Source organism: Schistocerca piceifrons, chromosome 2, assembly GCF_021461385.2.
Source record: "Schistocerca piceifrons isolate TAMUIC-IGC-003096 chromosome 2, iqSchPice1.1, whole genome shotgun sequence".
Taxonomy (NCBI): Eukaryota; Metazoa; Arthropoda; class Insecta; order Orthoptera; family Acrididae; genus Schistocerca; species Schistocerca piceifrons.
The window spans coordinates 829,017,255-829,042,618 of NC_060139.1; the positions used below are offsets into that span (position 1 = coordinate 829,017,255).

At 41.5% G+C, this 25,364-nt stretch overlaps 2 protein-coding genes across 2 annotated transcripts in view; one reads left to right on the plus strand and one right to left on the minus strand.

The window, feature by feature from the left end:
- Window positions 1-25,364, plus strand: part of LOC124775120 — a 302,473-nt gene that overhangs the window by 25,315 nt on the left and 251,794 nt on the right. Inside the window, exons 2-3 of the mRNA XM_047249959.1 lie at window positions 1,886-2,040; window positions 10,195-10,389. Coding sequence (XP_047105915.1) covers window positions 10,204-10,389 — 186 coding nt within the window. The 5' untranslated portion in view covers window positions 1,886-2,040; window positions 10,195-10,203. The remainder of the gene's footprint in view (window positions 1-1,885; window positions 2,041-10,194; window positions 10,390-25,364) is intronic.
- LOC124775121 lies at window positions 21,653-23,989 on the minus strand. The gene is made up of 2 exons (XM_047249960.1): window positions 21,946-23,989; window positions 21,653-21,713 (listed from the first exon to the last, which is right to left on the minus strand). The coding sequence occupies exon 1, from the start codon at window positions 23,712-23,714 to the stop codon at window positions 21,960-21,962; it is 1,755 nt and encodes a 584-aa protein (XP_047105916.1). The 5' UTR covers window positions 23,715-23,989; the 3' UTR covers window positions 21,653-21,713; window positions 21,946-21,959.

The window sequence follows — 25,364 nt, forward strand, 5'->3', positions numbered from 1 at the left end:
ACTCATTACCATACAAGTACAGAACTTGGTAGCATAAACGTCCAGAGTATTGGGTGCGTGATTTCCATGCGTCAGACAGCGCCCTTATCCACTTCCAACTGTGGCCACTAGGTGCCGTGGTAAGTCATCGTGGTTCATAGTCTCGTACACACGACCAGTCGCTGTACACTTGTTCACGTGTCAATGTGAGCTTGGATAGAAGGAGCAGGGCATTATCGGCGAAGCCCTATTATCAAAACAACAGTAATGCTACAGCTGCACTTCGAGAATATTGTCAGCTGCCAGGATTACGGAAGGGTACACTTTCTCCACCTTCTGCACAGAGCATGATGAAGTAGTTCAAATCAACTAGAGAACTGGGCTTCTCTCGGGGATGAGGCTGATGACCGGTTGCACCATGGGTGGTTGATGAAATTGCTTTTGCAATGGCAGACAATGCTGTGCACAATTCATGATTGTCAGACAGTATGCATGCTGTGTCACGACAGTTGAGCATCCTGAAGTCCACTGTAGAGAAGGTGCTATGAACCATTCTCAAATGGTATCCGTACAAGATCCATATTTTACAGCAGTTTGTACCACGGGACACACGACAACGTGTAGATCTCGCTCTCCATTTTCTCGCAGGGATTGAAGTTGAAGAGGGCTGGCTCGGGACTGTCCAATGGACATACGAAGCTAATTTTTCTCTGACGGGTGAAGTGAACACACAGAATTGCCGAGTGTGGGAATCTTCACCTCCAGTCACTGTGCGTAGAGTTCCTCTTTAGGGTGAATGTGTCACTGTATGGTGCAGCATATTCATCATTGTTGAACAGATTGGTGCTCAAGGACCAAATACATGCAGTGTGACTAGCCAGCTTTACTGTGATATACTTCATACCAGTCCTACAGGAGAGAGATGCATTGAACTTAACAGTTTTCATGCAAGATGGAGCCCCACTGTACATCGCTCATGTGGGTCACCTGCTTCTTCGAAACACATTTGGAAACAATCGAATTATCAGCCGATCGTTTCCAAATGCTTGGCCGACATGATCACCTGATCTCACTCCCTATGATTCCTGGTTGTGGGGCTACCTGAAAGACGGGATTTACCAGGGGAGCATTCACACATGTGCAGCGTATTGAGAGAGATAATCAGCATACCTACGGACATGGTTCATTCTCCTGTGCAGAATGCAGTCCTGAACTTTGACTCTTTTGGACACTGATGAGCACCATATTGAATCTCTTTTGTAGCAGTAACGGCAGTGGTATGATGTACCATAGCAGCACATTAAAAGTGTTTAACTTGAATTTTTTCTCTTCCCCATGTTCTTGACATTAAGGCTACCAAGTTTGGTCCTCGTACGGTAATTATTTCTGTGTTAATAATGTGTTGAATAGGGAAAGTCACCCGTTATATGGAGATGACAATATATAACAAGGTATGGGCAAAAACATATTTAAAATTAAGTGATAGATTCTAAAAACAAGGCTACAGCAGATTCTGTGGGAGAAATGTTACTATTCAGTAGAAGAATTCAGAGGGATTGAAATGATAATCTGAGCAAGGTATTTATTGTCATACTTTTTTATTGTATGTATAATTCTGTTTGTTAACATCAGTCATTCTATGTTTGTGGTGAAATTTTTCTACCATTTTGACGTGTGTCCTGTACCTGAATCAAATGATTTAGATTATGTACATTATGAGACCAATAAACCACAGTTTACAATAAATTTACAATTATGAATAGTCCTGTGATTGCGAATACATTCATCCATGCCTCCTTTTCTCTGCATCAAAATAGTGTTAAACAAGGTTCTGTCCTCAAGTAGGATTCGAATAAGTTATTTTATTCTGTGGATGTAATTTGTGTTTTCTTTCTATTTCTTGCAGGATCTGCTCCATTGCTGTGAATATCAACAGACTATGTAATTCTTAAATGTAGTAGTACACTTACTGCCCAGAAGATAACACACTTATTTTTTGGGTTATGACATACACCATAACTGAAACAGGTGTGACTGGTGCCCATGTGAGACTACTGACAGGTAAATTTACTTAGCAACGATACATTCTTATGCATTGCAGTGCAATGTCTAGTGGTAACTTCTCTTAACATTTTCATAATAACATGACAAATCTTTTTTTTTTTTTTTTTATACTTGGAAAGTACCATAGTGCCTGATAAAAGCATTTTTCTTGCTGTTACTTTCTAAAAGTATAACACTGCGCAATAAAGCGTTCAGATATTTGTGTGTATAGAACACAAATATTTCTAACAGCAAATCACTCAGTGCCTAATTTGGCAGGCACATTATAGTTATGTGTCACTTGAGTGTATGAGAAAACACTTTGTACAGAAGCATTTTGCAGTGGTTCTTTACTGTATGTGAGATTGTGACAGACAAAGAGTATGTGATTTGGCTTCTGTGTCCTTTTTTATTTTGGGCAATAGATCAGTTTCATCTATTAGGCATTTCGTATTAAATTATGATTTTATTTATGACACATCGATTATGTCAGTATTTATGAATGTGGCATTTTTCATGGGTACTATTTATTGCTTTATATTTTCTTACTGTCTCAAGGAATTAGTAGATGTAAATTTACAATAAAATCAGGGAAGATTCTTGTGTGGACAATAAATAAACAGCTACATTTTATGTTGTGTGTCAGTTCTGTGATTGTTTATGTTGTCTCTGGTCTCCAAACAAATGATGTAGGTATTCTTTGTAGTTTGCTGTTACATATTGCATTTAACCATAGCCTGTTGTGTTATTACTTTCACACAACTCAGTGAATGAAGAAAACTAACTGTTGGTGTTTTCCGGCCAAGACCATTGATTGTGTAAATCAAATAATTGTAATAGAGAAAGTAAAATATTGCAGTGTCAAAGGCTTTTCCTCTTTGGCCCATTCTGTTCTTGACCTAAATAAATAATTTACCAAAAATATTGGAGGAATGTTAAAAATGATGTATTTTACTCACATCCACCATACTGGAAGTAACAATTTCCATGTCAAAAACTTCCTGGCAGAGTGTGCGCTGATAGAAAGCACCAAAGCTGAAATCGTTATAGGTACGGAAAGCTGGCTGAACCCAGAGATAAATTCTGCCGAAATTTTTACAAAGGCACAGACAGTGTTTAGAAAGGATAGATTGCATGCAACCGGCGGTGGCGTGTTTGTTGCTGTGAGTAGTAGTTTATCCTGTAGTGAAGTAGAAGGGGATAGTTCCTGTGAATTATTATGGGTGGAGGTTACACTCAACAACCGAGCTAGGTTAATAATTGGCTCCTTTCACCGACCTCCCGACTCAGCAGCATTAGTGGCAGAACAGCTGAGAGAAAATTTGGAATACATTTCACATAAATTTTCTCAGCATGTTATAGTCTTAGGTGGAGATTTCAATTTACCAGATATAGACTGGGACACTCAGATGTTTAGAACGGGTGGTAGGGACAGAGCATCGAGTGACATTATACTGAGTGCACTATCCGAAAATTACCTCGAGCAATTAAACAGAGAACCGACTCGTGGAGATAACACACCTTGGACCTACTGATAACAAACAGACCCGAACTTTTCGACTCTGTAAGCGCAGAACAGGGAATCAGTGATCATAAGGCCATTGCAGCATCCCTGAATATGGAAGTTAATAGGAATATAAAAAAATGGAGGAAGGTTTATCTGTTTAGCAAGAGTAATAGAAGGCAGATTTCAGACTACCTAACAGATCAAAACAAAAATTTCTGTTCCGACACTGACAATGTTGAGTGTTTATGGAAAAAGTTCAAGGCAATCGTAAAATGTGTTTTAGACAGGTACGTGCCGAGTAAAACTGTGAGGGATGGGAAAAACCCACCGTGGTTCAACAACAAAGTTAGGAAACTACTGCGAAAGCAAAGAGAGCTTCACTGCAAGTTTAAACACAGCCAAAACCTCTCAGGCAAACAGAAGCTAAACGATGTCAAAGTTAGCGTAATGAGGGCTACGTGTGAAGCGTTCAGTGAATTCGAAAGTAAAATTCTATGTACCGACTTGACAGAAAATCCTAGGAAGCTCTGGTCTTACGTTAAATCAGTAAGTGGCTCGAAACAGCATATCCAGACACTCCGGGATGATAATGGCATTGAAACAGAGGATGACACGTGTAAAGCTGAAATACTAAACACCTTTTTCCAAAGCTGTTTCACAGAAGACCGCACTGCAGTTCCTTCTCTAAATCCTCGCACAAACGAAAAAATGGCTGACATCGAAATAAGTGTCCAAGGAATAGAAAAGCAAGTGGAATCACTCAACAGAGGAAAGTCCACTGGACCTGATGGGATACCAATTCGATTCTACACAGAGTACGCAAAAGTACTTGCCCCCCTTCTAACAGCCGTGTACCGTAAGTCTCTAGAGGAACGGAAGGTTCCAAATGATTGGAAAAGAGCACAGGTAGTCCCAGTCTTCAAGAAGGGTCATCGAGCAGATGTGCAAAACTATAGGCCTATAGCTCTGACGTCGATCTGTTGTAGAATTTTAGAACATGTTATTTGCTTGCGTATCATGTCGTTTCTGGAAACCCGAAATCTACTCTGTAGGAATCAACATGGATTCCGGAAACAGCGATCGTGTGAGACCCAACTCGCTTTATTTGTTCATGAGACCCAGAAAATATTAGATACAGGCTCCCAGGTAGATGCTATTTTCCTTGACTTCCTGGAAGGTGTTCGATACAGTTCCGCACTGTCGCCTGATAAATAAAGTAAGAGCCTACGGAATATCAAACCAACTGTGTGGCTGGATTGAAGAGTTTTTAGCAAACAGAACACAGCATGTTGTTATCAATGGAGAGACGTCTACAGACGTTAAAGTAACCTCTGGCGTGCCACAGGGGAGTGTTATGGGACCATTGCTTTTCACAATATATATATAAATGACCTAGTCGATAGTGTCAGAAGTCCCATGCGGCTTTTCGCGGATGATGCTGTAGTATACAGAGAAGTTGCAGCATTAGAAAATTGTAGTGATATGCAGGAAGATCTGCAGTGGATAGGCACTTGGTACAGAGAGTGGCAACTGACCTTTAACATAGACAAATGTAATGTATTGCGAATACATAGAAAGAAGGATCCTTTATTGTATGATTATATGATAGCGGAACAAGCACTGGTAGCAGTTACTTCTGTAAAATATCTGGGAGTATGCTTGCGGAACGATTTGAAGTGGGCTGATCATATAAAATTAATTGTTGGTAAGGCGGGTACCAGGTTGAGATTCATTGGGAGAGTCCTTAGAAAATGTAGTCCATCAACAAAGGAGGTGGCTTACAAAACACTCGTTCGACCTATACTTGAGTATTGCTCATCAGTGTGGGATCCGTACCAGATTGGGTTGACGGAGGAGATAGAGAAGATCCAAAGAAGAGCGTCCAAAGAAGAGCGGCGCGTTTTGTCACAGGGTTATATGGTAACCGTGATAGTGTTACGGAGATGTTTAGCAAACTCAAGTGGCAGACTCTGCAAGAGAGGCGCTCTGCATTGCGGTGTAGCTTGCTCGCCAGGTTTCAAGAGGGTGCGTTTCTGGATGAGGTATCAAATATGTTGCTTGCCCCTACTTATACCTCCCGAGGAGATCACGAATGTAAAATTAAGAGAGATTAGAGCACGCACGGAGGCTTTCTGACAGTCGTTCTTCCCGCGAACCATACGCAACTGGAACAGAAAAGGGAGGTAATGACAGTGGCACGTAAAGTGCCCTCTACCACACACCGTTGGATGGCTTGCAGAGTATAAATGTAGATGTAGATGTAGACCGAGACTCGAACTCGGGAGCTTTGCCTTTCACAGGCAAGTGCTCTACCATCTGAGCTACCCAAGCACAACTCATGCCCTGTCCTCACAGCACTACTTCTGCCAGTACCTCGTCTCCTACCTTCCAAAGGTACACACAGTTTTAATCTGCCAGGAAGTTTCATGTCGGCACCCTCCACTACAGAATGAAAATCTCATTCTGTAATTTCCATGTCAATTATGCAACTCTGTCTAGGAATTGAAAATGAATTTTATATTCTATAACATGCTGCCATTCGAAGTGTGGGAAGGAAAAATGGAAATCTGAAACTATTCAGAAGCAAAGTAAAAACCATTCATATTTAGATAATGTATAGATTTTTAATTTTTCCAGTATGTTGACATATGATAGCATTCTCTGAAATCAGTAAAATTACATAAAAGCGTAGAATGGAATATTAGAAAAGACTGTAACAGAATAATGTGAGAAGCAAACCACTGGATTTTTTTCCCAAAATAGTTGGTATTCACATATAAAAAATATATTACAAAATAACAGTGAATTCCTGTAGTAATGTGAGTAGGTTGACACTAGTCATGATTGGTTGGTGGCATACTCAACAGAAGCAACCTGCAGTGAAAGCTTCTATCAGTTAATGTATAGTTTAAATTGTTCCACATCTCTGAAGGCTCTTCTTCACGAGAAGGCTCTTCTTCACAACTAATGGGCTCTTGTTCGTAGATAATGAGCTCTCCATTGCAATGCTATCCATATTATTGAAATAATTTCTGACATAAACAAAATAGGTCAGGGGTTGCTGGAGCAGATCTACCACCACACTGTCAAAGAGCTAAGAGAGCAGATCTGTCAAGTCTTTGATGGGAACATGTATAAATATTGAGACTTGATTGAAGCTGACTGTAACATCACTTTCTCCAAAACACAGGCTCTTAATTTGTCTGACAAAATTTTCTGTATTTATTAAGTAATGTGTGCAGTAGCCCACATGCATAGTAAGTTGACTGACAAGATGTTTTGCCAGTCTACACACTGACCGTAGAATGGGCTTAACGATGTGCCATAGGTGTGTCATCGTCTTGTATCTTGGGCAGACCATAAAACGTAAGTCATGTAGTTGCCTGAGGGAGGAGATTGTGGATAACACTCTCCTCCATCAAAAGACCACTTGACTAGTTCATATGCCTTCGTCATTATTTTGAGGTGACATCCTCATTTGCTGCAAACCCCATGTGTTTCTCAGCAACAGTTTGTACCAAAAATGTACTGATACACACTGGTATCTATCTGCACGCATTCTGCCTCCACCACCCAGTCTTTGTTCTAAGAAGTACAGTTCATCACCCCAAGCAGTTTCAAATATGGAACACTTGCCTCAAGAACTAAACCAGTCTTCTGTGAGAATTTTTTTCGAAAACAAATAAATATGGCATGAAATTTTAAGAGGTATCCACGGGCAGAACACTATCAAGGAAGAGAATAAAAAAAAACTTGAGTTTTTGCCATTCTTTGCTTCAGTGACAGGGAAGATCGGTCAGATCCTGAAGAGATATGACATCAAATCACTCTTCAGGCCTCCAGCTAACATGTACCTACTCACGAGGTCTGTGAAAGATCACATAGGCCTCAGAACTCCCAGCATTTACAAAATACCATGAGAGTTGCAGATAATACAGGGTGGCGTACAAAATACTGGCCCTGAGTACTAGACTGCCAATTGTCGCCCACCACTGCTATCTGTTGTTTCAAACCAATTGTGACAACATTTTGTATTGTCAGTATAAAGGCTTGGTTATGATGTATGAAGTAAATATCTCAGCATGATCTTTCCTTTACAAGAAAGAATCACAATAGTGGAGACATACATATATACAGGTTCGTTTAAGGAAATGCGGGACATTTTCGTGAAGAAGTTTCCTGGCATTTCTATACCAGCAAAGAAAAGAGTGTATGATTTGGTAACATAGTGGTGTACTACAGGGTCAGTTACAAATGCAAAAAAGAATAGTGCCTTTTCCATTTGTACACCTGCTGTGATCATGGATATTTTAGCACAAATGATACAGTGTCCACAGAAGTTGACACACACATTGTCGCAAAAAGTGAACTTTTGCGTAGGTCATGTCAATGTTTTTTGCACCATACAGGGATGAAACTGTACAAAATGACATGTTTCCAAGAGCTGAAGGAGGAAGGCAAGGCAAATCGTGTGTATTTCGGTATGTGGCTATGCCAAACAATTGAGAGTGGAATGTTGGATCCGCTGTTGTGTTGTATTTCATGAGTGATGAAACCTTGTTCTATCTGACGGGACATACGAACTCCCAGAACACCAGATACTAGTCAACAAACAATTCCTGTTCGTTTAATGATGAAACCTCTTCACTGCAAAACAAACAAAAAAAAGTGTGGTGTGTCATGCCAGCAAGTTGAATTGTAAGTCGTATATTTCTTGAAACAACGGTAAACACTGCTGTATATGCACGAGTCTTTGAGGAATTTTGTGCACAGTTGACCCTCCTTGATTGTACACATGCTGTCTCTCAACAGGATGAGGCGACCTGTCACACTTCACGCATTTCAGTCTCACAAATTCATGATAGATTCTTAGAAGAAAGGACTGTCTTAAAAGGATTTTGGCCTCTCTGTTTGCTGAAGCTAACCACTTATGGTTTTTAACTGTGGGCAGTATAAAAGGAAAAATGATTGCAAATAACACAATATCATTGGAAGACTTGGAGGATAATACATGTAATGAAATTTTGAGAACTGATTTTGGCAGTTCCACAAAGTTTTTAACATGTTAGGGTTGCGTGTAAAAGTGCATCGAAACACGAGTTGGTCACTTTTAACACACAATGTAATGTAAAAGACAAGATCATTTCTATAAATATGGACCTTTGCATTAGCTTATTTGTTACTTCTATTATCTAATTATTATGTGTTTATCTATTTGTTGTTGTATCTTCTCGTGGTGAGCAGCAGTTCATGTGTAATTGGCGAGCAGTCTGTAGTCGGGGCCGGTTTTTATCCACTGTAGTTCAATGTGATTTGGAAAATAAACTTAGAATTGCATTTGAGGATCGCTCTATCACATGAGGGCTGATAATGTTTCCTGCAATAGCATGATAAAAGAAGTTATAGCAAAAATATAGTAAAGAGGAAACTTTGTAGTTGAGTAAAGTGGCCATAACGAGATTAAGAGGGCATGTCAGATGTGGGATGAAGACATTTCTTTATTCAGCAATTGACTGAGTACCACAGACATCATTTAATATTTCTGTGCTGCTTCACTTCGTTCCTCCATTTGAGTGACCCTATTTACTGGTCTTATGCAGTGACTGTGGACCTGCTTGTCGGACATGTAAGGCGTCCTGCTATTAGGTATGCCCAGAGGACTTTCAGCTGTTTTACAGCTAGCATATTTCCTGCTAATTTGTGGTGCTTTACTCTTCTTTTATAACTGGTTTTATTCTTCCCTTCTCCTACTTTTCTTCCCATCTGATATGTACATTGTAAGGATCAGTTCGGCTACCTATCTCATTCCTTTCAGAAGAATTTGCTTTTTTTGATGTTCCCATCATTGAGAAAACAGATGAATCAGCAGTTTGGTCCTTTCAACACATCACTGCAAGTATGGACACTATTATTATCTAACTGTTTGAAGAGGTGGGTAAGAATAAACTTAATATTAAGAAACTATTTTAGATAGTGGTCACTAGGATCTGTCTTTGATCCACACACTGTACACATTAAAAGATAAAAGTGTCAGGAACACGAAAACTGGTTTGAGCACCACAGTAGTGTATTAGGCAAGGCTCAGTTGGAGGTGATATGCTCTTATCTTCCTTCAAACTTAGAGCTGACTAAGCCAGTCAGTTATAGGAGGCTCTGTAGTTTAACATGGACTACAAACCCTGATTCAGTTCAGTATTTTTTTTCATTGGCAGTGACAGAGGCGAAATAAGTGACAAATAGTAATCCCAGGCCTGCCCGGTGGTCACAGTGCAAGACCTTTGGATCTGCAGTGTGGTATTTCGCGACTAAACCACCAAGCCTCACTGTACAGAGACTTCATTAAGTTGGTTGAAGTCAAATAAAGCTAACAAATTGTCTCAGCTCATCTAGGAAAATTATAAAGTTAGTCTGTCACTGTCCAATGCAGGGAGCAGATGTGACAGACTTGGTGGACAGTAGATTTTTCAAAAACTGCATTTTATTACAACTGTACCAAAGTTAATCAGCTGCTTGTGTCACTGTCATGACAAGTGTCAGCAAAATTATGTAAATGTAGAGGTGAACAGTCTATTTAGATTTTCCAAATCAGTGTAATCATTATTTCCTTAAACAGACACTTGGCATACATATATCATTCTTTTAGTCATGTTTTGTTACTTTTACAGTGTGCTATCATGGAGGCAGAGAAAGCAGAACTTAAATCAATTCTGCGAGGACTGCTCATTTCATCCCCCAAGCAAATGACAGTGCGTGAACTTGCGAATGATTTTTCGAGGCAGGAAGGACGTGAATTTCCATTTCAAAAGTACGGATTTCGTACATTTGTTGATTATCTGAGGACCATAAAGGACACAGTTTTGGTAAGTACATGTAAAATATGAAATGATTCAAAATGGCCTCATAGGAAGGCCTAGCAGAAATCTAGTTAGTATCTACTTAATTTAATGGTCACCATAATTGGAATACTATCATTGTAGCTACACAAGCAATTCACTATGGTGTATATTTTGTTTGTAGTTTTTATATTATGCAAGCTGATTGTTGTTATTGTGCTTCCCACGTGGTTGGTGCTCACCTGGTGTGTGGAAGTATAGGAATACTTGTACCACTATACATATCTAGACTCAAACCACAGTCTACAACAAACAAACAGTCGCAGAACTGTATAGGGCAGAAAAATGTAACCTTTCGACAACTGAAGCAATGCTAGTGCTCCAAGTTGCGAGCATGTAGTGACATCAGAATGTCATGCTATAAACTGCGAGCTTGTTATTTTTAATGCTGTTACTTCCATATTTCCTGGTAACTAAAAGTCGCAGTGAATTTTCCAATACAAATTAGAAAATGTAATTAAGTAATAATAATAATAATAATAATAATAATAAAATCTGTAATATATATGCTTCACAGTCGCAGAGGCATAATTATATCATTGATACAACAGGGTGGGATGACATTCTTTGATGAATGTATATTTGTACTTGGCCAGCACAGCAGTGGTTTGAGGTCAACAAAGAGCAGCCCAATAGCTGGGAAAAATTCTAGGCCTTCCGTTAAGATGAGAAATAAGTTGTAACCTAATGTGTTTAAGTTCAAAAGGAACTGATTATGTCTGCATACTTGGCACATACTTTCTGATGCTTTGTGCTGATTGTAGTTAATTTTATGAGTTTCTTGCGGATTTCAGATTCCTTTTAATGCATTCAAAACTAGGCACAGTTACTACGTTCTTGGAGATTAGTTGTTTACTGTGTGTGTGTGTGTGTGTGTGTGTGTGTGTGTGTGTTTTTGAAGGGGAGGTTACTTTATGCCCACCTGTTGTAAATATTACTGCAAGCTGTGATATGTGCAGTGCAGTGTGGTGGTGAGTATTACTGGCTGGCGTGCTGCAGGATGCCAGTTAAAACTCGACCACCAACAATCATTTGTTATTTAGTATATATAATTTCCAGGAGGTTCTTGATCTTGATGTTTGTAAATTCTGGACTATTAGATTTTTGTATAAATAGCTGCACTCTCCATCCAATTGATCATTTCTGTTCTGGCTGGATCTTGGTGTCCGTAATAAATATGCTTTCAGTTCTGGTTGTTGTACTTCATTGATGAACCTGCTTTCACATTTAGAATGGATTGTAGTTTTGATGTGACATTGTTCAGTGAAGACACCATGTACTTCAAAGATCTACAGCACTATGGCTGCAGTTAGGCAGTGAAAGGACAGGAACCAAAATACAAGCAGTACATCTTCCTAAGATACGTATAACAGCAATAACTCAGCTGCACATAAGGCATCAATCAGTGATTTCCAGAGATACTGAGTGGACTTAGAAATAGCTGAAAGGGTAGCATTGAGTAGCCAAATACAACAGCTTGGGATGACATTCTTTGATGAATGCATATTTTTACTTGGTCAGCACAGCAGTGGTTTGAGTACAACAAAGAGCAGCCCAATAGCTGGGACAAATTCTAGGCCGAACTGAAGAAAATCTTTGGCAACAATCAACTACTACTCTGCTCAGTGGTTGAAGAAGTGACAAAAAGGACCTAACTTCATAGAGAATGAAAACATTTATGCATAACAGAATTTTTTGGCCCTATCATGAATCCGAATATGACAGAAGCCAACAAAATCTCGCACATGATGAAAGGAGTCGCAGACGACGTGTACCAATCTCTTGTGCCAAAGGATGTCAGAATGACAGAAGAATTGATAAACCAGTACCAATGAATCAAGGAAATGCAGCAATAATGAGACACGTGAAGGATGTATGACTTAACTCCTGAATGTGGTCCCGTGGCAGTTGTGGAAAACCACCATGGGCTGACGTCTCTCATATGCCAGATAGTAAGAGAAAGGATATAGCAGCAGTATGTGGCAGCCAGAATCATCAGGCTGAATACACAAGAAATAGTTGCTGTGACTGTTGACCCAAGAAGTGGTGTGTTGGTCTTCAGCACCAACCTCCACCATGAAGATTGGACTCTGCCAACACAGATTTATGTCGCAACCATCAAACAGGAATCCAGCATCTGATCAATCCAGGTGCAACGAACTCCTCTGCCAAGTACAGTACCTTGCATAAGAACAGACATTTGGAGGCCAGGAGATAACACACCAGTGTGTTTCCACTGTAGACATCCTGGACATGTATGCTGCTACTGAGAACGAAGGCAAATTTTTACCGACTACTACACTGCCAGATGCCAAACATCACAACAGTTCTATTCATGTTGATCAACTGCTGATCATTATAGTTGACCTGCAGCCTGCCGGACGAAGCCCATCAATGTACCCTGGAAAAGGTCACTTCCCAACATGGTGTAACCATTCCCGGTCTCCATACAGAGTTACCAGCTGCCCACCTAGCTACCAATCTCAGGAAAACTAAGTGCAACTATCTATGGAGGTGACGGCATCACAAATGCAAATACCTATACGTCAGGGAATCATTGATGTTCTCATCAACAGCCATCCTATCTAGCCACTAGTTAATTCGGTGAAAGGATATCAATGATAAGGTCCACTGATGACATTGCTATCCTCAGCGAAAGTGAAGAGGAATTACAGAATATGGATTGAGAGTAAATGTAAGAAAGACAAAAGTAATGAGGAGTATCCTTTCACCTTGAATCTGAATCCCACTCGTGAATCTTTCTCTTATTTCTGTCATTGCTTCTTTGATGTGTAGATTGAACATTTGAGGTGAAAAACTACATTCCTGTCTGGCACCCTTTTTAATCTGAGCACTTTTTTCTTGATCTTCCATTGTTCGCCTCTGGTTCTTGTACATATTGTATACAGAGTGTACATAAAGTCCAGGATCACATTCAATTATTTATTGCACAGAAACTAAGCATTGCACAGATGTCATACATACTGCATTTTGAAGAGAAACTCTGAAAGTTTTTTTACAAACATTTGATATGCAAGCCATGAGTGACCCTGCAGACGTCAATACGGTAATCGAATTCTTGCCATATCCGTCCCAGCATGGCATCGTCGACTGTGGCAGTCACTCCCGTATTCTCCCCCCCCCCCCCCCCCCCCCTCCCCCGGAGCTCAGCTACATCACATGATAGATGCAGTACATATACCAGATCTTTAATGTGTCCCCACAGAAAAGAGTTACACGGAGTGAGATCTGGTGATCAGGGAGACCATTTCATGAAACAGCGGACTCCAACACACAAGAAGCTCGCTCCGCACCTGAACTCGCCACATTTGAAACTAGTGCTGACTATTGGCAAATTACCTTAACTATGCTGTGGCGTTATACATGGGGAAAAAAACAAAAACCACCTTTCAGAGTTTCTCTTCAAAATGACATATGTATGATATCTGTACAATGTTTGGTTCTTGTGCAGTAAATAATCGAAAGTGTTCCCGGACTTCGTGTACACCCTGTATTACCTGCCTTTCCCTATAGTTTACCCCATTTTTCTCAGAATTTCAAACATCTTGCTCCGTTTTACATTGTGGAACTTCATCCAGGTTGAAAAATCGTTTGAACAGATCTTGATTTTTTTGTCAGTCTTGGTTCCATCATCAACCGCAGTGTCTGAATTGGCTCTTTACCTTTCCTAAAGCCAATTTGATAGTCATCTAACAGACCCTCTTCTATCTTTTCCATTCTTCTGTGTATTATTCTTGTCAGCAATTTGGATGCATGAGCTGTTAAGCTGATTGTGCAGTAATTCTCGCTGTTCTTGGTTCTTTCATTCTTCGGAATTATGTGGAAGATGTTTATCTGACAGTCTGATCATATATCGTCAGTCTCGTATGTTCAACACACCAGTGTGAATAGTCGCTTTGTTGCCATTCCCCCCCAATGATCTTAGAAATTCTGATGTAATGTTATCTGTATCTTCTGCCTAATTTGAACTTAGGTCAACCAAAGCTCTGTTAAAATCTGATTTTAATACTGAATCCCCCTATCTCTTCCCTGTTGACTCCTGTTTCTTGTTCTGTCCAGTCATCGGACAAGTCTTCCCCTTCATGTACTCTTTCCACCTATCCACTCTCTCTTCTGCATTTATCAGTGGAAATCCCATTCCACTCTTAATGTTACCACCATTGATTTTTTTCTTTTTCCCTAAATGATGAGTCTGCCCTTCTGATAATCATTTCTTTCTCAATTTCTTCACATTTTTCATGCAGCCAGTCCGTCCTGGCTTCCCTGCACTTCCTACGTGTTTCATTCCTAAGTGGCTTGTATTTCTGTATTCCTGAATTATCCTGAGAATTTTTGTACTTCCTTCTTTTATCGATAAACTGAAGTATTTCCTCTGTTACCCATGGTTTCTTCACAGTTACCTTTCTTGTACTTAAGGTTTTGTTATCCCAGTTTCTATGATCGCACTTTTTAGAGATATACATTCCTCTTCAACTGAACGGCCAATAGAGCTATTCAGTATTGCAATATATATAGCCTCAGAGAACTTCAAATGTATATCTTCATTCCTCAGTACTTCCTTATCCCACTTCTTTGCGCATTGATCCTTCCTAACTAGTCTCTTAGACCTCAGTCTGCTCTTCATCATTGCTAAATTGTGACCTGAGTCTATATCTGCTCCTGGGTGTGCCTTACAGTCCAGTATCTGATTTCGGAATCTCTCCTTGACCATGATGTAATCTAACTGAAATCTTTCCAAACATCCCAGACTTTTCCAAGTATATCTCCCCCTCTTGTGATTCTTGAGCAAAGTATTAGCTATTACTAGTTGAAATTCATTGCAGAACTCAATTAGTCTTTCTCCCTTCTCACTCCTATTGCCAAGCCCTTATTCTCCCTATTCCTTCCACTACAACCACATTCCAATTCTCAAGGCACATTAGTTATTAGATTTTCATCTCCCTTTATGTACTGTATTATCCGTTCAGTATTCTGATGTATTTTCTCTATCTTTTCATCTTCTACCTATGACATCGGCATGTATATCTGTACTGTTGTCATTGGTTTACTGTCTGATCTGATGATAGCAACACCATCATTGAACTGTTCGTAGTAACTCTCTCTCCCCCCCCTACCTTCCTCTTCATAATGAAATAATGAATCCTACTCCCATTATATATATATATAAGAACAAAGATGAGGTGACTTACCGAACGAAAGCGCTGGCAGGTCGATAGACACACAAACGTACACACAAAATTCAAGCTTTCGCAACAAACTGTTGCCTCATCAGGAAAGAGGGAAGGAGAGGGGAAGACGAAAGGAAGTGGGTTTTAAGGGAGAGGGTAAGGAGTCATTCCAATCCCGGGAGAAAACTATATTTAAAAACAAAGATGATGTGACTTACCATACGAAAGCGCTGGCAGGTCGATAGAAACACAAACAAACACATACATACACACAAAATTCTAGCTTTCGCAACCAATGGTTGCTTCGTCAGGAAAGAGGGAAGGAGAGGGAAAGACGAAAGGATAAGGGTTTTAAGGGAGAGGGTAAGGAGTCATTCCAATCCCGGGAGCGGAAAGACTTACCTTATGGGGAAAAAAGGACAGGTATACACTCGCGCGCACACACACACACACACGTATACATCCGCACATACACAGACACAAGCAGACATTTGTTTGAATAAAAAACATCAGCAATGGCGGTCAAAGACAACTGACATAAGAAGAAGATTCTGGACTACTCCCCCATTTGGATCTCTGCTGATGTTTTTTATTCAGCAATGGCGGTCAAAGACAACTGACGTAAGAAGAAGATTCTGGACTACTCCCCCATTTGGATCTCTGCTGATGTTTTTTATTCAAACAAATGTCTGCTTGTGTCTGTGTATGTGCGGATGGATGTGTGTGTGTGTGTGTGTGTGTGTGTGTGTGTGTGTGTGTGTGTGTGTGCGCGAGTATATACCTGTCCTTTTTTCCCCCTAAGGTAAGTCTTTCCGCTCCCGGGATTGGAATGACTCCTTACCCTCTCCCTTAAAACCCACATCCTTTCGTCTTTCCCTCTCCTTCCCTCTTTCCTGACGAAGCAACCATTGGTTGTGAAAGCTAGAATTTTGTGTGTCTGTATGTGTGTGTTTGTGTTTCTATCGACCTGCCAGCGCTTTCGTATGGTAAGTCACATCATCTTTGTTTTTAAATATATTTTTCCCGCATGGAATGTTTCCCTCTATTATATATAATTTTTTTTTTTTCTGCTGTTGATATTACTGTATACTCATCTGACCAGAAATCCTTGTCTTCTATCCATTTCACTTAACGGACTCCCACTACATCTAGACCGAGCCTTTGCATTTCCCTTTTCAGATTTCTGGCTTCCCTACCATGTTCAAACTTCAGACATTCCATGCCGTGACTCATATAACATTACCCTTTTGCTGATCATTCAATCTTTTTCTCATGGTTGCCTACCCCTTAGCAGTCCCTATCCAGAGATCCAAATGGGGGAGTAGTCCAGAATCTTCTTCTTATGTCAGTTGTCTTTGACCGCCATTGCTGATGTTTTTTATTCAAACTTTAAGCATTGACATGGTTCAAACCCAGAACTGAGGATGTTGATCAAAGACATTACCTCTAGACCACGGGTCTTTTCATACCATTATAAAAAGCTAAACAATGATTGCAGCAGAGCTGGTATGTAATATGGCTGCTTTCACAGGTGGCCTGCACTCTGATGGGAGTAGGATAAGCCCGTGACAGGACTGGGATGTGAAGTGATGGGCAGATCTTGCATCTGGCTCTTTCACAAGGGTATGATGCATAGGACTGGGTGAGGATGTTGTGGAGGCTGGGTGAGTGACAGAACACCAAAGTAGGAGGGGTGGGAAGTGTCTCGGGTAGGATGATAGATAATAAAAGCCCTGACAAAGGATGTGATTAGGTTGCTCCAGTGTGGGGTGGTATTGCATGATGAAGGGGGTGTTCCTTTATAACTGGTTTTTGGGAGTGGTGTAGGATTGGGTGTATGTGGGGAAATGGCATGGGGAATCAGTTTGCAGACATGTGGGGATAGTGCCTATCTGTAAAGGCCTTTGTGAGACCTTCAGCATGCTAGGTAAGGGAATTCCAGTCCCTACTAATACATTATCCTCAGGTGGCTAGGCTGTATGGGAAGGATTTTTTTTATTTATTTTTTTTTATTATTTTTTTTTTTTTTGTGTGGAAGGGACATCAGGTGTCAAAATGCAGGTACATTTGGTGGTTGGAGGGGGTAATATGGATAGAGGTTTGTATGGAGCCATCAGAGTGGAGGTCGATGTCCAGGAAGGTGGCACTCTGTGTTGAGGAGGATTAAGTGAAATATGGAGAGAGAAGGTGTCGAGATTGTGAAGGAATGAGGATAGGGTGTCCTGGCCCTGGGCTTAGATCATGCAGATATCATCTTGAACATGAACGATACCAGGGATTTGGAGATTTGACAGGCTAAGGGGGTTTTCCTCCAGACAGGCCATAAATAGATTGGCATAGGAGGGTGCCATGTTGGTGCCCATGGCTTGGCATAGGAGGGTGCCATGTTGGTGCCCATGGCTGTGCCATGGATTTAAGCCTTAGACCCTTCTCAGAACCTCTTCCCTGAATCCATTTCCCTCCTCACTCCTATGATACCCTGCACACCCACCTTCTGCATGCTCCCCAAAATCCACAAACCCAACAATCTTGGATGTTCCATTGTAGTTGCCCTCAGGGGCTCTGCATTCGTTTGCTGAGTACAGGCTTGGTGACCCTGGGGTTCCTGAGCTGGGCATGCTTCAGTGACCACTATATGGCACGCCAGTGGAACGTTGTGTGTCGCAAGGAATGGGGATCTTGGCTTGACCACTGGGATTGCAAGGATGGTAAAAACCTCTATAAAAAAACCTTCAATCTCAAGGTGTGCTGCATGCTGATGAGATGCATGGCTGTTGAAGTGGAACAGTCATTAGCAGGCAACCTCTGTGGAACCTGCCGCACTTCAGTTGTATAAGGCTCACTCAGGCATGTGGAGCTCTGTCTGAGTGGACCCTTGTTTCCCTAGCTGCTCGTGAAACCAAGATGGAACCCTTGAAATCATCATAATCTCCTCCTCCCAGTGGGAAGGGTGTACTGCCTGGGAGTATCCACACCTAATCCTTCAAACGAATGAGGGAGGCTAGCCCTCCTGGTAATCTGCATCAGTGGAATTGTGGTAACAGGGGTCAAGAGGACATAAATCAAAATGTGTCTTTGGTCATCAAGAGGAAGGAGGGGACTTTCGGAAGTAGTGTCCCCTTTCTATATGCATAACGACTTGCTGGAAGCCTGAAGTCCATTAAGCGGTTGCTAACAGGGCAAAGCAGGTGGAACTACTTACGAAGACCCAAATATGATGTAAATGTTGAACTGCATTACTCTCTTAACTCTAGCAAGGGTATGGTCACATGCCCTGACATAATGGCTATCGACTTAGCGTAACTTAAAAAGGAATGGGCATTACAGGGGATAGTGGGCGCAGAGCAAAGGATGCCTAGAAATAATGGAGAAATTGAGAAGACTGCCACCTTTAATTCTCCAATGTTGCTGACCACATAATGGCTGGTTTTCTCTGACTTAGGATTAGATCTTATGTACCTAACCCTATACTGTGCCACAAAAGCCAGCATTTTTGCCTCACAATGCTGAATGTGGGGGTGAGGTGACCTGTGGGAAATGTGGAAAGGCAGCCCATGAAGCTGGGATTGTCTGTCCATCTCCAGCAGTCTGAGTTAACTGCTCTGTGAGCCATCCAGTCTGGAGCCAAGACTGCCCTGATTTTGCAGAGGAATGAAAAGTCACCTAAGGGATCCCCTATGCTGAAGCCAAAAAGGAATATAAGGCGACAAAGCCTCCCATCTTTACTACTACTTATGCTCCATGGTTCAGAAACCTGTTCCTATGGTCAATACCTCGATGCAGTGTCGTCCAGTGTACAACTGTCCACTACCAACATCTCTACTTGCATGTGTATGTGCTGCTGCGCTATTATTAGTCTTAGTCGTAGGAAAGGGGAATTTTGTTAAAAATTCAGTAAAGGCGCGGTTCTGTGATGAAGTCTGGGCGTCGCTGGCAGTATGTGGTAATAGTCGGCAGCCAGTAGGCTAGGCAGAGTAAACATGGCACAGAGCAGCGGCGTATTGCACGTACGATTTGTTTGGAGTGGAGCAACAGCGACGCAGGGAACAGCGTTATTGTGATGTATGAGGCGAGGCAGTCAGCCAGAGCTGGGAGTGGCGATGAGTAAGTGGCTGACGCATGGGAATTTACCCCTGTCATAGTTTTTGTCTCTCTCCAACACTACGTCAGAAGTGAGGGGAAAAGCAGTATAAATAGTCAGGCACTTTTAGCTTGAGGTGTGTGCCAGGTCAGTCGAGAGTCAGGTCGGACCTGTGCTGGTCTACGCTTATAGGGGCCAGTCTGGCGACAATGTTGTATATATTCTGTGTACTTGTTCGAGCCGTATTCTGCCTCCAGGGACACAACACCGGGGTCGGACGGAACGGAAGCTGGGTACTTGGAGATTGTATGGTCTGCCTGAAGGAGGGCAATGACAGCAGTATGCAGCGGGTCCAGGATGGGCCACGTTCACTCCCCCCGTGGCATACCAGGGTCTGGGCGAGGCATATGCTGCGGGAGGTGCAGCAGCGCTGAAATGGCGTTATGGATGACAGTGGGTGTTGCCATCTGGCAAGCACCACTAGTGGCAAGTTGCATCACATCGTCGAGGAGGGTGCGGGTTCGAGTCCGGTCCTGTCCTGGGAGCAGCAGTGGCTGAGGGACACGAGTGACCAGTACAACCACCTTTGGCCCATGGTCGGACAGAGTAGGCCAAATGGGTTGGAGGGTGACGGGGACAAGGGACTGTAACAGTCTCTGGAATCGCGGACAGTAGAGTGGTGCTGGTCGCTACGCCTCGGCGGGTGGCAACTGGGCGAGCATGGCTGACTTCCATCATCAGGCGGCCTTGATCGCAGCAGCGGTGTCGGCAGTCCAGGAGAGCTGAGACGGCTGAGCTTGCGGAACAGCACGCGGACGGCGCGCCGACATTATGCTTCTGTAAACTAGCAGAATAAAGAATTTTTCTGAATACTGCTGTATTACTCTGCACTGCCCCGTGACACTATTGAACTTGCTCGGCCTCCTGACGAGAAACAGCGTGGTGGACCCCGGCTTCGCTTCTGCCAACTTAGGTCCCAGGTTCGACCATCGACGGTCGGCAACAGTGGTGTCAGAAGTGGTGCCGGTTATGACGCTGGTACTGGATTTCCTCTCCCACATCTTATGTCGAGCAAGTAGTGTTGAGGTGTGCCTGTGTAGAGGGGTAGTTGAGGTGTTTGGTTGCGTTCGCGACGGGTGGTCATACACTTTTCATTATGTTACGTGCACATGAGCACAATGGGGATGGGTGAGTTGACACTTGATTTATTGTTTATGTGTCATTCTTTTGTGTTTTAAGGGGTTAAGTGTCAATTAGGAAGGACTTTTTGAAGTTGTCTTTCATATGGCCAGAGGAGCCTGTAAATTTATCTGAATTCAGGGGAAATGGGGGACATGACGACATAGCACCTAAGCGATGTAATTTTTGTAACCTGTCACGGATTACCGTGTACAAAGTGGGTGCCAAAGAGTTGTTTTATTTGTAAGAGATTTGGACATTTGGCATGCAATTGTTCAGAATGTAGATGGGCGATGATTTGCCACAAGAACTAAGTTTTAGGAGTAGCATAGTGGAATTAATACTAGCAGTGGAACTATAAGTAAGAATGGTGGAAACACGGCAAGCAGCGGAGGCTGTGACATTGACCACAGCGGAAGCTGTAGCTACTCTTAACTGAGCAAATTCAGTTACTGCCGGAGGCAAGGGTAGGGAACAAAGAAAAATATGAAGAATTAGCCGGGAGATTTGAGGGGGGACGTACACGAAACTGCAGTAATTTTAAAAGTATTTTATAAAACTCTAATTTTTTAAGATAATCAATCCAAATTTGGTACAGTTATTAAGAAATGTTATGCGCATATGAACCTAAATTTTCATTTTTATTGACCTTTTACATCTTTAATTATTAACAATTAATTTTTTTTCAACAATGTAATTACAAATGTTCCTTTTTTGAGAAAACTGTGAGAGCAATGTTAATGAATTTTTGTACACACTTTCATACCAAATAATTACAAAACTCTGTGGAGCAGAATTTTTATATCTTCTTTTGTTCAGTTTTTACGGGTCTCCCAATTTCCCTGAAAAATAATATATCAAATTTAAGGAATATTTTCTACCATAAATACCTTACTATTTTATTAAATGAAAATTCCTTCCACAGAATTTTTCACTATAGTACTGACTAGTCATATACCAAATTTCACTTCTCTACCTTTTGTGGTTTTTGAGAAAAAGGTACATAAAGTTATAAAAATGTAAGTTACGGGAAAACTGAATCAATGATTTGATAGTGTTTGTATTAGGTCTTACCGTCTCTGTGTGAACTAGTGCAAGCCATATGCATACTCCTCTTCATCTGCAAGCAGTCTCTTCTTTGCTTGTCTTCTTTGGTTAACCTGCTGTTCAATTTTATTGGCTGTAATATCAGCCGCAGCAACTCTTTTGTCATCGATGTCCTTCAATATTGAATAGGTGAAAGCTCCTGGATGAAATCCTAGCCTCTGTAGAGTTTTTATTCTTCCAAGATTACCATTGTTAAAAACTAAACAAGCATCATATGCAGCAATTTCAACAATAATTGTTGAAACAAATGTTGTTTTTGGGCAACGTTTCCAAATCAGTGAGTTGTAACTTTCATTAGGGTTTTGTGTCTTTCCATGCACACACTTTCGTAGGAGGTCTGGCTCTGCTAAACACCTAAATGTTGGTTTTATAGCACTTAAAACAGCCACAGGTAAACTGTGCTTGTGTGAATAGTTCATGCCATCACGCTCAGCCTGCTTGAATTTGCACCACGATATGTCACACAAATTATGTACAGGTTTGTCATCTGTGGATAGTTTATGAAAATAAATAGACCACACAGCCTTCTGCATGTTATTCAAATTTCCACTGTTGTCCCTTATTGCCTTGCCATAGTACACTTGTAAAGAATGAATTTCTTTGTCTGTGAGTCTGTTGGGACCACCTAAAAGTTTTCCATCCTCAAGTTTCCTGCCCTTCAATTCACGTTTCAATTTTAAAAGTCTGCCTCCCATTCGTTTTTGCACATGTCCAACACATTCCAACTTTTCTATAGCACAATGGGGACCATAAGGTTCACTTTCCAAAACAGTTTTGAAGGAGCTGGAGTCACCATCACCAAGGTATTTTGTGTATCTAACACCGTACTTTTCCACACTTCGATGGAACATAAGTTTCATAGCTGCAGGTTCCATTCCACCACTAGAACCAGAATAATTTCTACAGCACACTTTCTTGTGTTCAACCTGCCACTTATTTTCTTCCACTTCACCAGCTCTCTTTCCGAGTACACAGCTATAGCAATATTTGCTCATTACCTGAACGTCAAGAATTTTTCCAGTATCAACACTAATGACAGATGATACTCCATACAGTGATGTATGTCCACGCTTCATCCACGTTCCATCACATGACACACACAAATCGGTGTCTGGCGTGTTATCTGCTTCTGTCTTTAGTTCACTATTCATCTTCACAGCTTCCTTTGCAGAGGACTTCAAGTTTTCTTCCACTTCCTCTTGAAGAGCACTTAGCAGTGTTTTATTTCCAGTGGTGTACCTAGCACTTGGTTGTGGCATGTTCATGATCCCACAAAACAGTCTGGTACCTTCCCTGCCTATGCCCAAACATCTCATGCCATATATTAAACGCATATTTGCTTCATATATCCGGTTACTTGATGCCGAAGTTCTAAAAGCAGTGTCTGAATGACAGCTTTCACAAGTAAGATGCAACATACACACTATTCCAATTCTGTTTTCTTCGTCATATAATCTCAAACTTTTTGCACCACAGTCAGCACATACACAAGCAGATGATATAATATCAGATAGTATTTTCAAATCAATAAGCCTAAAACCACTAGTAGCTTGAGTGTCTGAGCCACAATCATCAAGTGATTGACAGCTGTCAATTTTCCTTCTCGAAGCACTCGCTTTCTTGGTTGAAGTATCGTTTCCATTTGTTATTATGGGGCTGGTTTTCAAGTTGTCTTTACTACATCGAGAAGCTTGACACTTTCTAACCTTTTTAAACACCTTACTAGAACGCGGCATGCTGCAAAATATAATAACAAGTCTACTTACAACTTTCGTAAAAATGTATTCCAAACAAACACTCGTAAACAAACGCTATAAATCAAAGAATATAAAACCAGCGGCAGAGATATTATTCCACAGCCTTCTTGATGTAGTACACAAACGTTCCCTGCATTGTGACTGCACAAAACTGGAAAAAAACGCAGTATAAATAGATATACGAGAGGATGAAGACCAAGATGGGGGGGCGTCGCCCTGTGCAAGCTATTACAAATTATTATTTTTTTCCCCCTTAGAAGCGGAATTGGAACGTAATATTTGGTAATTGAAATTTCAATACCATGTAGTAAATGAAGAGCCAATAAAATTTTTTTCACAAATTTGGTCATTTTCATGTACGTCCCCCCTTGAGGCATTGCAAGTAGGGGAAGGGACGTTAGGTGAAAGTAAATTGTAGGTCGGGGAGTATCATAGACTGTTTGACCCGGCAATCGCGGCATTGATTAACCCCTTTTCAGGTAAAACAACGGAGGGTGTGTCGGTATACCTTAATGACATTATCACAATTGCTGAGGCCAATGGCTGGTCGGATGTTGTAATGTTGAGAGTGGCGAAGTTACACTTTATAGGGGATGCCAAGACATACGTACTGTACCATGAAACGTTGAACAATGTGGGGACGTCTGCAGAGCTTGAGGCTGGGTTACGCCAGAGGTACCAGGAAAAATAAAGTGTGTTAGTTATGAGAAGAAATGAGACTGTGTGTTAGTTATGAGAAGAAATGAGACTGGAGGTTTTCTCAGACAGGATTCGAAAGCTGAATGCACAAACGTTCGAACAGTCACCGAATGGGGAAATGAATAGAGTGCTGTTACAGGGCGTTAGATGTGTTTTTGTGGGGAGTACTGCCGGAAATGGCACATCGGGTGAGATTGGAAAATCCCAGTGATCTTGCAGTGGCTCTAAGGATTGCCACATACTCAAAGGAGGTAGATTATGTGACGAAGCAAAGGGTGGAGCATAAAGTTCTGGCAGTGGAAATTAAATATTTTGGTTGTGGCCAGGTAGGGCATATTAGGAGGCAGTGTCAGTGTCAGTTGCGGTTTTACTCATGTGGGAAAATGGGTCACTGGGCAGTGAACTGTAGGAGTAAAAGTAGGGGGAACCTCGGTGACAGCAGCCGTTAAATGAGAACGGGACTGCTTCAACTGTTGAGGGCAGTCCCAGTGAAATTAGGTAATGTGCTTGTAGGTGCGCAGACGGAATGCTGCTTATTAGGCTTGGTGAACGGAAGGGAACAGAGGTTTCTGGTTGACCCGGGGGCGCACGCATGTGTTATTAGTCTAGACCTGGTTAGCAGGAGAAGGCTTGAGCCACCATGTTATACGTTAATTGGGATGGGGGATAATAAAGTGGAGTCATTGGGTATGATCGTACTTCAATTTGTGATGCAGGAACTGAGTTTAGTGAGCAGGTAGAGGGTGTTACCATGTGTGGGTGAGGGGTGTTCGGTGATTCTCTGACTGGACTTCCTTGACAAACATCGTGCGAAGATGGACCTTTGGCAACAAACAGTGGAACTCAGTGGAACAATATTTTGCTGGGGAAATGGTTGCAAATGGACAAATGTTGCAAGGCGCACTTAACGCAAAGGTGACACCAGCTAAA

Bases quoted from the DNA above. Each gene is read 5' to 3' on its own strand.
- LOC124775121 (XM_047249960.1), bottom strand. From the start codon at position 23,714: ATGCCGCGTTCTAGTAAGGTGTTTAAAAAGGTTAGAAAGTGTCAAGCT.